The sequence below is a fragment of the Megascapheus bottae genome, chromosome 4 (genome assembly GCF_031878675.1).
Source record: "Megascapheus bottae isolate mThoBot1 chromosome 4, mThoBot2.hap1, whole genome shotgun sequence".
NCBI classification, from domain to species: domain Eukaryota; kingdom Metazoa; phylum Chordata; class Mammalia; order Rodentia; family Geomyidae; genus Megascapheus; species Megascapheus bottae.
Window position 1 is genome coordinate 15109298 of NC_143512.1, and position 14729 is coordinate 15124026.

Consider the following 14729-nt stretch of genomic DNA (forward strand, 5'->3'; position numbering starts at 1 on the left):
TGGCTGAGGACAGGGTCTTTTGAATTTTTTGCTTGGGCTAGCCTCAAACTGCAATCCTCAGTCTCAGCTTCCCAAATAACTAGAATTACATTTTAAGAATAATGGCCATAGTGTCTGTGTTCCTTTTATATCTGAAAAAGGGAACATGAATCATTTTACTCCATCTGAAATAATTCTAACAAAATGATTTAGTTTTACAAAAGGCTTTCAAAATCCTGTTAACCACAATGCATGATTCAGTGCACAGGATTTGTTATACAGTCATCATTTATGATAAATGCAGGATTTCTCATAAGGCCTACAATTTATGATAATCCATCATTCAAAATAAAGAACAAGTTACCCCAAATAATTTCTGAGTAACCTAAGAATTAAGTCTATTACTCTTGACTTAGGGGATATCATGAATCAAGATTGTAATTCGAGCTAATATTTAGTCAAAGAGTTAAGAAGACTTTGTCTAAATTTTTACTACATATAATTTAGAAATTAGATTCAAATGATAAAGAAAAATGGTGGTACTGGTTTAAGAGATTGTTAAATTCTAAAATAGTATTTTACAGAATCCCATTAGTAGCTTGAGACTTTAAAGCACAATTAAGGTGTGATCACTGAGTTCAAGGCTTGGTTATTGGTATGTACCAGGATGAGAAGTACCAAGCACTGCTCTAGACTATGCTTTCAAAGTCCCCTGCCGCACTAACCTAAGAAACTCACTCTGAAATACCTTTAATTTAAAGTGCTACACAACCTTAAGCCCTGCTTACAAGAGGAAAAACAAACTTGCTTTCTTGTCTCAAAAAGCTTTCTAGGCACCATGTGAAAATATGAGCAATTAACATGAGAATAAATAAATTGTAGACTCAGGAGGTGGAGATTGGTGGATTACAGCTTGCAGGCAGCTGAGGCAGGAAAATTCAAGAGACTCTTTATCTCAAACAATGGCAGGTTGCAGTAGTGAATGCCTGTTATCCCCAGTAACAAAGGAGAAGCATAAATAAGACTAGCAGGTAAGTCTAAGTAGGAGGATTATAGTCAGGCCAGCCCAGGCCAAAATTAAGATGCTACCTTGAAAATAACCAATGCAAGCTGGGAGCATGGCCTAGTGGTAGAGTGCTTGCCTAGCATGCACAAGGCCCTGGGTTTCATTCCTCGGTTTCACATACACAAAAAAGGCCAGGAAATGGTGTTGTGGCTCAAGTGGCAGAGCACTAGCCTTGAGAAAGTCCAAGGACAGTGCTCAGGCCCTGAGTTCAAGCACCAGGACTGGCCAAAGAGAGGGGAGGAGGGAGAGAAGAAAAGAACCAATACAAAGGACCAGAGGTCTGGCCTGTCTAGCAAGTGTGTTTGTCTTGCAAGTACAAGGCCCTGAGTTCAATTCACAGTACTCCCCCACCCCCACACACAAATGTTTTATTGTATTAAGAAACCAAAGAAATAAAAATAAGTATTATTTTTATTTTTTTATTGTAATGTATAGAGAGGTTAGTTATATTCGCCAGGTAGTAGGTGCATTACTTCTCACACACTGATACCCCTTTATTTTTATTTTTAAACAAACCTATTTAAAAATAATACTGTAGGGTCACTGAATGTATATGAATGAAATTAGGCATTATCTACCTTCCCAAGATTTTTAAATGCTTACATTAAGACCAGTTACAAGAAATTAACCAATGCATAATTACATACATGAACTAAAACTTCTAACTCAAAGATATTCAGCATTACACTATTGAAACATTTGAATTTCATAATTATTAATAAGAGCCTTGTTGGGCTGGGCGTTAGGCCTAGTGGTAGAGTGCTTGCCTAGCATGCACAAAGACCGGCGTTCAATTCCTCAGTATCACATACACAGAAAGAGTTGGAAGTGGTGCTATGGCTCAAGTGGTAGAGCTCTGACTTGAGAAAAGCCCAAGGGCGGTGCTCAGGCTCTGAACTCAAGCCTCAGGACAAAAAAAAAAAAAGAGCTTAGTTAATGTACTTTAGTATACACTTAGAAGATTAAAATGTTGTAGAAGCATTTGACAAAATTATATAACTCATATGATAATAAAAAGGATTTTATGTATGGTAACTTTTTAAGCTCTTCCATTCAGCCTTACCTATCCTCGATTTTTTTTAACTTTCAATTTATTATTTTTATTATAAAAGTGATGGACAGAGAAATTATAGTTGCATAAGCCAGGTAGTGAGTACATTTCTTTTTGGACAATGTCACCCCTTTCCTTGCTCTCTTCCAGTTTGATTTTGTTTTCAAACAATTTATTTTCTAGAGGAGACCAGGCAGAGATAACTGAAATATCAAGCGTTTTTACCCAGTATATAATTACAATCTAGTTTTTCCTGTAATTCATAAAATTCCTACAACCAACTCATATAAATAATGCCGTTTTTCCCCCAAAAGTTAAATACCTTTAAGATGGACATGAAATTACAATATTTTGAGGAGAGAGAATAACATTTATTTCTCACTTAACCTCTGTATCAAGCCAGTCAGTTATTGGAGGGCAATATAAACAGGGGACAGGAGTTTGCTTCTACTGTTTTCATCTTCAGATTTCTGCCTCTTTCCTGATGTATCTATAGCCTTCAACCTCAAAATCTTTACTCCCAAATCTTCCTATGACTACTACTTCATATCCTTCAGGACATGGCATAGATACCCTATTTCCAAAAAGACCCTCTATGATCGTTTTACAAAGACTGATACCTTCAAATTTTCTATCACATTATTGTGTTTATTTAAAACATTTGAGCCTAAAAAATTTCTATGCATCTACGTATCTCTTTGTCTTTTCCCTCATCACTGTTTCCCAAACAAGAAAATAAATCCCATGAAGACAGAAATTTGGATTCTCCTGCACTGCTGTTTCTCGACCATAATTGGTGTTTTGTTCCCGTTCCATGTATGAACACAGATGATATAGTGATGAGTACAGCATCAACTTATAAATGAATAGGCAACTAAAAAAACAAAAGTTTTAATACAAGGCAATGTACTATTAAAGAATCAGCAAGTAAATAATTTCTAGTTATGTAAGAAAAAAAACAACTTCAGAGAGAAAATAGTTATTTATAGGATGCTCAGGTTTCTTAGAGTAGAAATTTCAATTTTGTCTGCTAGGTAGAAAAAATTTAAACTTCACTTCATGAGTAATGAAAAAAAAAGTATTTCATATGAGAAAGAATACATGATGAGAACAAGATACAAAAAAATTCACAGGGGGCTGGGAGTTTGGCCTAGTGGTAGAGTGCTTGCCTCTCATGCACGAAGACCCAGGTTCGATTCCTCGGTATCACATACTTAGAAAAAGCCGGAAGTGGTGCTAAAGTTCAAGTGGTAGAGCTCTAGCGTTGAGAAAAATCCAAGGACAGTGCTCAGGCCCTGAGCTTAAGCCCAGGACTGGCAAAAAAAAAAAAAAAATTCACAGGACCAGAATCTAGTTTCCATGCAAAAATAGCAATAATCAGAAATTGTATTCTTGTCATTACCAATTTATAGCTAAACATAATATGCCAAGTATTTTCAACTGAAAAATATGCTTGCAGCAAACAATATATATACATATATATATGTCTTAATATGGTAAAGCTCCAATTTCTGGAAGTATAATATTTTAAAGTATTACTTCTCAGACAGAAAAATTCTAATTTTTTTTTGCCAGTCTGCTCAATGGCAGAATTTTTTTTTTAATTTTTTTTTGGCTAATCCTGGGCCTTTAACTCAGGGCCTGGGCACTGTCCTTGGGGCTTTCTCAAGGCTAGAGTTCTACCACTTGAGCCACAGCACCATTTCCTGGCTTTCTATGTATGTGTTACCGAGGAATTGAATCCTGGTCTTCGTGCAGGGTAGACAAGCACTCTACCACTAGGCTAACCTCCTGGCCCTTAATGGCGTAATTCTTGCCTAGCACCAGAGCAACTAAATCACAAAACAAAGTGGTTAAAAAAAAAAATCAGATAACAAAAGCCAAGCAGTAGTTCATACTTGTAATCCTAACGAATCAAAAGGCAAGACTTGGAGGATCATAGCTTGAAGCCAGATCAGGTAGAAAAGCCCAGGACACTCTTTCTTCAGTTGACAGTAAAAAGCAGAGGTGGAGGTGTGGTCAACATACAGAGTAACAGCCATGAGCAAGCAAGCTGAGGTAGAGTGTAAGGACCTGAATTCAAGACTATAATCACGAAAAGATATTCAATATTGACAGCAGAAATACTCTAATTTGTAGCACATTTGCCTTCATACATTCTGTTTTTTTCATATCCTTTTTTATCTCCTCAAATCCACAACAGATATGTTTTCACTACTGATGACACACTCAGTTAAAGATCTACTTTCCTGAGAACACAAAAATTACTGGGGAGGCTGGAGTGTAGCCCCGTGGTAGAGTGCTTACCTAGTAAGTATGAAGTCTTGGGTTTGATTCCTTGGTACCCCATACACAGAAAAAGCCAAAGTGGTGCTGTGGCTCAAGTGGTAGAATGCTAGCTTTGAGAAAGCCCAAGGACAGTGGCCAGGCCCTGAGCTCAAGCCCCAGGACTGGCAAAAAAAAAAAAAAAAAAATTTACTGGGGAGATCTTATATTTCCTCTATACACCTCATTCCCTAAAGTTCTCATGTTCCTATCAAAGTTCAGTGCCTATGCCTGTACAATGAATTCCAACCATTTTTTTTTTCTCAAGAAGTCAATTTCCTTAAGAATTATAAGGAAAGGATGGGTAGAAGGGGGTGAGTTTGAAGGGGGTAAAAAAGATCAAGATGCATTGTATTTATATACCGATTTGTTAAATGACACTTCCTTTGTACAAGAACTTAAAGATAATATTTTAAAAAGTCAACTTTCATTACTTCCTCTCCTATCTTTTTTTTCTCTACTGGATTACTGGCATAAACAATTATGCCTTAGTATCACTCGTCTTTCCAGGCTCAATTTCACAACACAATTTCTTGGTCAAGTGGCTTCCATTTCTCCTCTTCAGTTTCTCATCTCTAATTCATTTTTTTCTTCTTGTTTTGAGACAGGGACTCACTATGTAGCCTGTGTCCTTGAACTTGTATCTTCCTGTCTCAGTCTTTTAAACACTCAGATTACAGGTGTGTACCATCATGCTCAGATCCCTCTAATTCACTGTGGAGAAGGGGACTGGGGGGAGGAGGGCTTGGTGATAACAGGGCTTAAACTCAGGGTCTTGCATTCTCACTCAGCCAGCTAGTTCATGGCTGGCACCTTACCACTTGAGCCATACCTCTAGCCTGACTTTTAATTGGAGAGTCTTGGGAACTTTCTGTCCTCACTGGCTCAAACCAAGATCCTCTAGGACTCAGCCTCTGGAGTAGCTAGGATTAGAGGCATGAGCCACTAGCAACAGCCTTTAAAAAAAATTCAGTGTGGTCAGACGTGGTGGCTCACACCTGTAATAGTAGCTATTCAGAAGGCTCACATGAGGATCAAGGTTCAAAGCCAGCCCAGGCACAAAAGAACCTGAGACTCTTATCTCCAATTAATCTCTAGAAAACGGGAAGTGGGGGCTTGGCTCAATGGTAGGGTGGTAGTCTTGAGCTGAAGAGCTCAGGGACAGCACCCAGGCTGAGTTCAAGCCCCGTGACCCACCAAAAAAAAAAAAAATTCAGTGTGTGTACGTGCATGTGTGCACTGGTCCTGGGCTTGAACTCAGGGCCTGGGAGCTATCCCTAACCATTTTTTTTTTGCTCAAGGCTAGTGCTCTACCACTTGAGTCACAGCTTTATGCCTGGCTGATTAAGGTAAGTATTTCACAGACTTTCCTGCCTGAATCACAATCATCAAACTCAGCCTCCTGTATAGCTAGGATTACAGGCATTTGCTACTGGTGCCTGGCTTCTTATACTCCTAATACTTTTACCAATACCACTGCCCAAACACAGGAGAATGTGCATCAAGGTAAAGACAATCATAGCTTAGTTTGTCTAGAATTGTCTGTATGTTTAATCACCAAATTTAGTTGACCTAATTCAGAAAGCAAATCATAAATACACATTTATGATACATATTAAGATTTAATATACATGTAAGATTTAAAAAAAATAAAAAACTGTAACATCTACATAGCACAGAGCCCTAACTTAATCATTGAAAGAACAGATTTTCATCAAAAACATTTTAGGTGAATTAAGAAAACAACCCTTATATATGCATAAGGGTTTTTTTGTGGTAATTCAGGATGGGATTCAGTAACAATGGAATCCATGGTCTTGCGTGTGAGCTACACCTTCAATCTTTTAAAATATCTGTTATGTGAAGAGCATTTGCATTTAATTGTGTAAATTTGAGAAAATAGTTTGTTCTCTCTATATATACAAACAAGGCTTATATCCTTGGTTTAACAAACATTTAAAATATTTGGGGGAAAAATTGCATCTATACAGAACATCTACAGCTTTTTTTCTTACCAATATTACCTAAATAATATAGCTTAATAACTTTTTACATCGTATTAGGTACAGGTGGAGTATTCCTTATCCAAAATGCTTTGAAGTGCTTCAGATTTCAGATTTTTGAGTATATGTACATGCATGAGACATCTTAGGGAATGGGATCCAAGTCTAAACATGAAACTCATTTATGTGCTAGCTAAGATACCTTATTACAAACAAGTAAACAAGCCAAAGTTGGGGGGGGGCTGTTTTTGTTTTTTTTGTGGGTCATGGGGCTTGAACTCAACCTGGGCACTGTCCCCAAGCTCTTCAACTCAAGGCTACCACCCTACCCCTGGACCCCTGGGCCTGGGAATTGTCCCTGAGCACTTCAGCTCAAGGCTACAGCCCTACCCTTGAGCTAAGCCCCACTTCCCTATTTTTGAGGTTAATGGGAGATAGTCTCAGGGTCCTTTTGTGCCTGGGCTGGCTTTGAACCTTGATCCTCATATATCAGCCTCCTGAGTAGCTAGGATTACAAGCGTGAGCCACCACGCCCGACTATTTATCTATTTATTTATATTTATTTATTTAATTAATTTATGTTGTAGTAGAACTTGAACTCTGAGTCTGGGTGTTGTCCCTGAGCTTTTCAGCTCAAGGCTACCGCCCTTCCCCTTGAGCTACAGCATCACTTTCCGTTTTCTGATGGTTGGACATAGAGTGTCACTGACATTTTAATGCCCAGGTTGGCTTTGAATCTTGATCCACAGATCTCAGCCTCCTGAGTAGCTGGGATTACAGGCGTGAGCCACTGTGCCTGGCTCAAACGTTATTTTATACAACATACAGTTATTTTAGTGCAACCTCATTTTGCTTGTGACACATGAGGTCAGATGTGGAATTCCACTGCTGGAGTCATACTGATATGAAAAAAAAAAAGTTTCAAATTTTAGAGCATGTGATCTTAGATATTCAAATCAGAGATGCTTAACAAGTATGCTATAAGTAAGCTAGAGATGATTTAAAATAGGGGATGATGTACATAGGTTGTCTTCAAATTCTATATCACTTTAATGTAAGAATTAAGCACCACAGAAAAGTCCAGGAAAAAAATCCCTCTAGATATCCCAAGATGACTAATGACAAAACAACTACTAGAATTCAGAAAAGGTGTCAAGTAAATTCATACTCTATTAACCATAAAAATATCACATTGCTTAGGGGTACCATATACATAATTCAGAGTTCAATAACAACTTCTGAAGAATGTTGTTTCTTTGCTCTTCTACAACCTTCCTTTCTGCTCTATGCAGAAAATTATTCCTTAAGTGGCAACAACACTAATACAGAGAATATTCTAGACAATAGACTTTAAGAGCAAAAAGGTAATTAAGACAAGTTACAGCAATGAATGAGACAAAGACAATATCCATACAGTCTGATATACAACAAAGGCACAGATTGCAAAATTGTAGCATGATAGAAGAGCTTATCAGTTATTTTAGGAATAGTGTTTAGGGAAAGTTTCTGCATTATTTGCACTCAACAAATACTAACAAAATCAAGTAAAAGAGATTTACTTTGAAAGTGAAAGTGTTAATGAAAGTCTGAAAGTGCTACAGGAATTTGCTACCATGAAACAGATTAGTACAAGAATGAAACCAAAACATGGGGAATGACAGAACAGAATACATCTCAGAGAAATTCAGCAAGTTCTTGATGGTTTCCTATCAGCTACTGGATGATACCTTAGCTAACGTTTAACTACAAGATCTAATTATTCCTTTTTTTGTGTGAAGTTATATTGGACTTAATCTTCTGTCACTTATAAGAGTACAGCTGGTACCAGCAGCTCACATCTGTAATTCCAGATACTCAGGAGGCTGAGATCGAGGATAGCAATTTGAATCCAGCCCCAACAAGAAAATGTATGAGAACCTCATCTCCAACTGACCACAAAAAATCCAGAATTGGAGCTGTAGCCTCAGCTCCCATGGTGCAGTGCTAGCTAAGCACAAAAGCTCAGGGACAGAGTCCAGGCCCTAACTTCAAATCCCAGGACCAGCGCACACCAATAGGATAAGAATAATGCAGTTGTGGCTGGGAGTTTGGCCTAGTGGTGGAGTGCTTGCCTAGTATTCATGAAGACCTGGGTTCCATTTGTTGTTATCACATACATAGAAAAAGCCAGAAATGGTGCTGTAGCTCAAGTGGTAGAGCTCTAGTCTTGAGAAAATCCACTGCTCAGGCCCTGAGTGCAAGCTCTGGGACTGGCAAAGAAGAAAGGAAGATCAATCTCCAAAAGGCAAAATATCCACTGACTGCAATGTACAGATATGTAGCTGGACTTATGAAGGAATAATTCTTTGCTCTGTAAGACTATTTTAAACAGCAAATCTGACTTCTACTCACTGTTAGTGGAATCTGACAGTTACTGTGACACCAAAAAGTCCCCAGGTATTTCTAAATGTCTTACTCATAAGGGAGCCACAAATCTATTTCCTAATAGTTGTTATACATGTGTTTCTCACTGTGGCTCCACCAAGTATACTCGAAGGTTTTTAATATCAGTCTTAAGCCAGGTATCAGAGGTTCTTGTCTGTAATATTAGCTATTTGGAAAATGGAAATTGAGAGAAAAAGTCCATGAAACCCCATTTCAATCAATCACTCTGCATGATGAGGTGCTCTTGTCATCCCAGCTATGAAAACTAAGTTCAGAAAGATGCAGTTCCAGGACAGGCAGGTGTAGCAGTGTTTGAAACATACCATCTCAACAGAAAACGTAGGTATGAGAATTTGTGTTAATCTTAGCTGTGCAAAGCATAAATAAAAAGGTCAAGGTCTGGGCTGGACCACGCAAAAAGCAAAATGCTACCTAAAAAATAAACTAGGGCAAAAAGGGCCAGCGGTATGGCTTAAGGGTCAGAGTGCCTTCCAAGCAATCACAAAGTCCTGAGATCCCAGTACTAATAAATAAGTAAATAAATCCTTACATCAATTCCTACATAAACAGTGCCTTAAGATTACTACTACTGTAGAAAATTCTTATTTATTTAAACGTTCTTCTCCATATACTACTATAGAATTACTTCACAGAAAATGTTTTGATACCTTTTCCTTAGTCATCTGCCAACCTGCTTTCTTTATTTAAAAGCTGCATATTAGTTTTCCTGCCTCCTTGCCAATAGGGCATGGGTGTGATAGGATGTACATCTGTACCTTCTCTGGAAGGTTTATTTGGCTGATCAAAAGATGAAAAGGCAAACTTCTCCTTGTCTTTGGTAGCTTTCTGAGAATGTGATGCCCCAGGCAGAAAGCTGCACTCCTGATGTGACAAGTCTTTAAAATCAGCACACTAACGAGAGTGAAGCTTGAAGTGAAGCTTGAAGATGGAAAGCACCTGAATTCTTGAAAATCTCATTGTGCATCTAAATTGACTATTCCTGAAATCCTCTAATTTTGAGCGCATATATATACATATATATATATATATATATATATATATATATATATTGCCAGTCTTGGGGTTTGAACTCAGGGTCTGAGGACTGTCCTTGGACTTTCTCAAGGCTAGAGCTCTACCACTTAAGCCATAACACCATTTAGGCCAAACTCCCGGCCTTCGAACATATTTTTATGTGAGAACTGGTTACATCAGTTCAGTATTGTGTAACTTGAAGCCTAATGTATATTTAAGATATGATAGTTGACAGTGGAAAAAAACTAGGATTAGTGTAAGGTTTCAAGACTGAATAGCTGGAAGAAAGGTATTTATAAAAGAGAAATCAGGAAGAAGAATCAAATATATAAATGTGTATATAAACAAAGGATGCTCAGGTGATGCAGATCAAACTGATTTAGTCTAGCATGAGTTAAAACTAAGGCATTAACAATGAATAAAGACATAAAACAAGCAATGGAAGTATGAAGTAGAATTATAGAAATTAGAAACATCCACATAGAAATGAAGTATTTCATAAAGAAAAAGAGTATGACCACTAAGAAAACAGAATGAAAAGCACACAGGACCTTGAGGACACCAGTTACCTTCCCACTATCAACACTGTGCTGTAGTGTTTTAGATTTGCTCCACAGGCAAGGCCAGTTTAAAACCCTATACCTCTGGAAAAAGACACTGCTACAAAACTGGTAGCAAGATTTTCTATGTTCAATGAAAGGAGAGTTAAGGATTTTGAGATGTACTAAGAAAGAAGTCTTCTCTCTCCCTTTGAAAGTAGAGGAAGGCATCTATAACATGAACATTGCGGGTAGCTTCCTTTTATTAGGAGGGAAGCCAGGCTAAGCATGAAGACCAAATAGGACAATGTTAAGAAAATAGCAGGACCTCAGCCCTAATGACATGATCTTTGAACAAACCATGATTCCAGACCTCTCTATGTCCTTGCTAAGTACACGAACTAGTACACTACTAGTTTTTACAAATTGTTTGGATCCTAGCTGATATCGGAAACTATGTTTATAGGGAAGAATAAAATTTAAGATTGCAAAAAATGTGAAGAAAGCATTTGGAAACATAGGGAATCAGGAAGTAAAATGAAGAACCAAGAAAACAGTAATTTTATTTCTATACAATAAAGTGTATTCACAAATAATTTGAGGAAACTAAAGATAACACAGAAAAAGCCATTGGATTTAGTGATGAGGAATCACAGGGTAATTTTTTTTGTGTGTACTGGTCCTAGAGCTTGAACTCCGGGCCTGGTTACTGTCTGAGCTTTTTTGCTCATAGCTAGCCCTCTACCACTTGACATACAGCTCCACTTCCGCCACCTTTGTAATTGGAGGTAAGAGTCTTTTGGAATTTCCTGGCCACAGGTGACTTTTTTTTTTTGGCCAGTCCTGGGTTTGGGCTCATCTGATAGAGTGCTATCTTTGAGCAAAAATGTTCAAGAACATCAAACGCTGGTGGTTCACGCCTGTAATCCTCCCATTTCAGGAGGCTGAGATCTGAGGATTGGGGTTCAAAGCGGGGCAGGACTCTATGACACTCTAATCAATCACCAGAAAAAGGAAGTGGCACTGTGACTCAAAGTGGTAAAGCACTAGCCTTGAGTGCAAAAAGCTGAAGGACTGGGCCCATGTCCTGAGTTCAAACCCATGACTGTCAAAAAAAAAAAAAAAGAAAGAAAGAAAAAAGAAAAAAAAAAAAAAAGCTCAGGTACAGTGCCACAGAACTGGTACAAAACAAAATGAACCACAATGTACCAAAACACATAAGAGGACATTTAACATATATTAACTTCTTCAATATCCACTTTGTGAGGTAAGAATTACATCTTAGTTTATAGATACAGGATAGCCTCAATAGTAACATGATCACAGTCACATAATTAGTAAGTGGTTTTAACAGACTTGAAAAACAAATCTGGAAACTCTAGTTGGCTCAAAGTGATAATTTTTTCTGCTATACCAGGTACCTGGGATAAAAGAATGAAGCTTTAAAAGGGGAGAGAGGAAGATGATCATGGGTACATCTGGAGGAATTGCTTCTGAAAAGAAGCAAAGACCTTATTTCCTCAGAGATGAGTAAATTGGAGATAATACAGAGAAGGAAACTGGGAGCTGGATGGAGTACTTCAGATGCTGATTTTCTCCTACTGTCTCTTCAAACTGAAATCAGGGAACTGACAGACACCACAAGAGCTAAAACTATGTAGCTTTGGTTGTAGAAAAGTGAGGGCTACTAAAGTACAAAAATAAAATGACAACATTTCTTCTTTTAAACCAAACAATGCTGTCTCTAAAAAGGTGAAGGGCCAGGGCAAGGAGTTTGGCCTAGTGGTAGAGTGCTTGCCTAGCATGCATGAAGACCCAGGTTCAATTCCTCGGTACCACATACATAGAAAAAAGCCAGAAGTGGTGCTGAGGCTCAAGTGGGCCTTGAGAAAATCCAAGGACAGTGCTCAGGCCCTGAGCTCAAGCCCAGGACTGGCAAAAAAAAAAAAAAAAAAAAAAAAAGGTGAAGGGCCCACATATTTGCAGTCTTAAAGAGCAAACTGTGCCATCTATGTTTTTGGATCCATTTGTATAATTTTGGCACTCTTGACACATAATCGAACTAAACAGTGACAATAAACCAAGGCAAGGGGCCGGGAGTTTGGCCTAGTGGTTAAAGTGCTTGCCTAGCATGCATGAAGACCCAGGTTCGATTCCTCGGTACCACATATAGAAAAAAGCCAGAAGTGGTGCTGAGGCTCAAGTGGTAGAGCTCTAGCCTTGAGAAAGTCCAAGGACAGTGCTCAGGCCCTGAGCTCAAGCCCAGGACTGGAAAAAATAAATAAATAAACCAAGGCAACTTCCTCAAAAAATTGTATGTTTTTGTTGTTGCTGGTTTTTGCTGGGGATCCAACTCCAGGTCTTGCACATGTAAGCAAGTGCTCTACCAATGAAGTTACATCCCCAGCCCTCTTTGATTCTGCAGTTAATACTTAGAAACTTTTGGCAAGGTATTACTTTATCGCACTTTTTGTATCAATAACTGTGATTATAGTGAAGGAAAGAGAGCTGAGACAGGTACAATCCTACAGCTTATAAAATAAAATAAAAACAAATAAAAGCACCAAATACCATATATAAGAATTGTTGGGGCTGGGAGTTTGGTCTAGTGGTAGAATGCTTGCCTACCATGCAGGAAGACCCGAGTTCAATTCCCCAGTACCACATACATAAAAAAAAGCCAAAAATGGTTCTGTGGCTCAAGTGGTAGAGCTCTAGCCTTGAGAAAGCCCAAGGACAGCACTCAGGCCCTGAGTTCAAGCCCCAGGACTGGCAAAATAAAAAAAAAAATTGTTAAGCACTGCCACATTTGAGAATACAAGAAATCTGAGAAGTCTTAAGCTTAAAAAGCTTTTCTTCACTTTTATCCTTTCTAAACAAAAGGGCTGTACAATAGGGAATTTTAAAGCCTCAGTGTGCAATTTATGCTAACCTTCAATAAAAGAATAAACCACTTGTGTTTTCTTGTGTCATTACGTGATTATGTTACATGTCTGTAGTCTTTTTTTTTGAAGGAACGTAATAACACTTCTCAATTCTCTCACTGAACCTATAACGCTTACATCTCCGCCTCAAAAAGCTCAGAAAGATTTAAGTGAGCAATCACTTGCCACGACCAGCAAGCCCTGGTTTGTCCGCTCTGCAGGAGTTCTCAGAGTCAAAGAATCACATTAGATTCTCCATCCCAAACTCCTGAGGAGTTGACTCTTTCCTCCAGGTGAACAGAATCCACGGACTCCCGGATAACTTCCACATGCTGGGCTGTAGGGTAATCTCCCCAGCTAGGAAAAACTAGCCGAAAAACTTTCAAGATGTACAAAAATATATTTTTTTCTTGTTTTGCAAGAAACCAGGAAAGTAGCGACTAAAACGCAAAACAAAACATGAAGAGGCGGACGACCCACCCACCCAAGGAGAATGGAGAATGGTTTGCAAAGGTGAAGCTTCCTGGGAAGCCGGCGGGGAGGCGCGGAGGCGTCACGACCCCTACCTGCCCGGGGAAAATGGGGGTGGGGGGCGAGACGACGGGATGAGTGGAGGCCAGGGAAGGGGGGCGCGGGCCGGGGAGGGGGGTGGGACGGGCGCGGCGCCTCGGGGTCGCGTGCGGCGGCCCCGGCCAAGCCCAGGGAGCTCGGCCCGGGCGGGAGACGTCGAAGCTCGCGGCCTCACTCACCTGCCAGATGCGCGCTCCGTAGCCCGAAGCCCGGGCGCCGCCGCGACGTTTCCCCTCCGTCCGAACACAGCCCCGGCCGCCGCCGCCGCCGCCGCCGCCGCCGCCGGAGTTCCAGGACCCGGGAGTCGAGGATGGAACCGAAGCAGGTAAAGCGGCCACCGGCCCCGAGCGCAGAGAGGCGCACATAAGGGGTCGCCGGGAGCCCGTGAAAGGCAACTCCGCGCTTCACCTTCCTCACCGGTAGCCAACGACGCTCCCCGGGAACAGCATCCTGCCAGCCACGGCCCGTTGCTCCCGGGCCTTGGCCCGAAGCTCCCCCCTCCTCAAGCAGCGGCTGGGTTTCCGGCGGTCACACTCCGCCCCTTCGCTACTTGGCCTCCGCCATCTTGTCGGAGGCGGGAAGAGCACAACGCGCAGGCGCGCACGAGAGCGCGGGGCATTCCGCTGCCTGCCTTTGACAGTCGCAGGTGCGCATGCGCGTCTTCCGCCGCGCTCCGTCAGCGGTGTCTGGATGCTTCCAGCTCTCCTGGATAGCAGCTGCTGTTTGACTGGCCTTCCCTGGGCTGTCCTGCAGTCAGATTAATAAACCATTTCGCGCACACTGCAGGTACTTTTTGCAAACGTTTGTGTGTCC

The 14729-nt window shown here is 40.2% G+C and overlaps 1 protein-coding gene across 5 annotated transcripts in view; it reads right to left on the reverse strand.

The window, feature by feature from the left end:
- The window catches only part of Apc (APC regulator of Wnt signaling pathway), a 91875-nt gene extending 77399 nt beyond the window's left edge, over positions 1-14476 (reverse strand). For 4 of the 5 annotated variants that reach the window (XM_090331494.1, XM_090331492.1, XM_090331489.1 and 1 more), the window contains exon 1: positions 14096-14476. In XM_090331494.1, coding sequence (XP_090187620.1) covers positions 14096-14281 — 186 coding nt within the window. In that variant the 5' untranslated portion in view covers positions 14282-14476. The remainder of the gene's footprint in view (positions 1-14095) is intronic. The other variant, XM_090331488.1, reaches the window with a different exon arrangement.
- Positions 14477-14729: the final 253 nt, after the last annotated feature.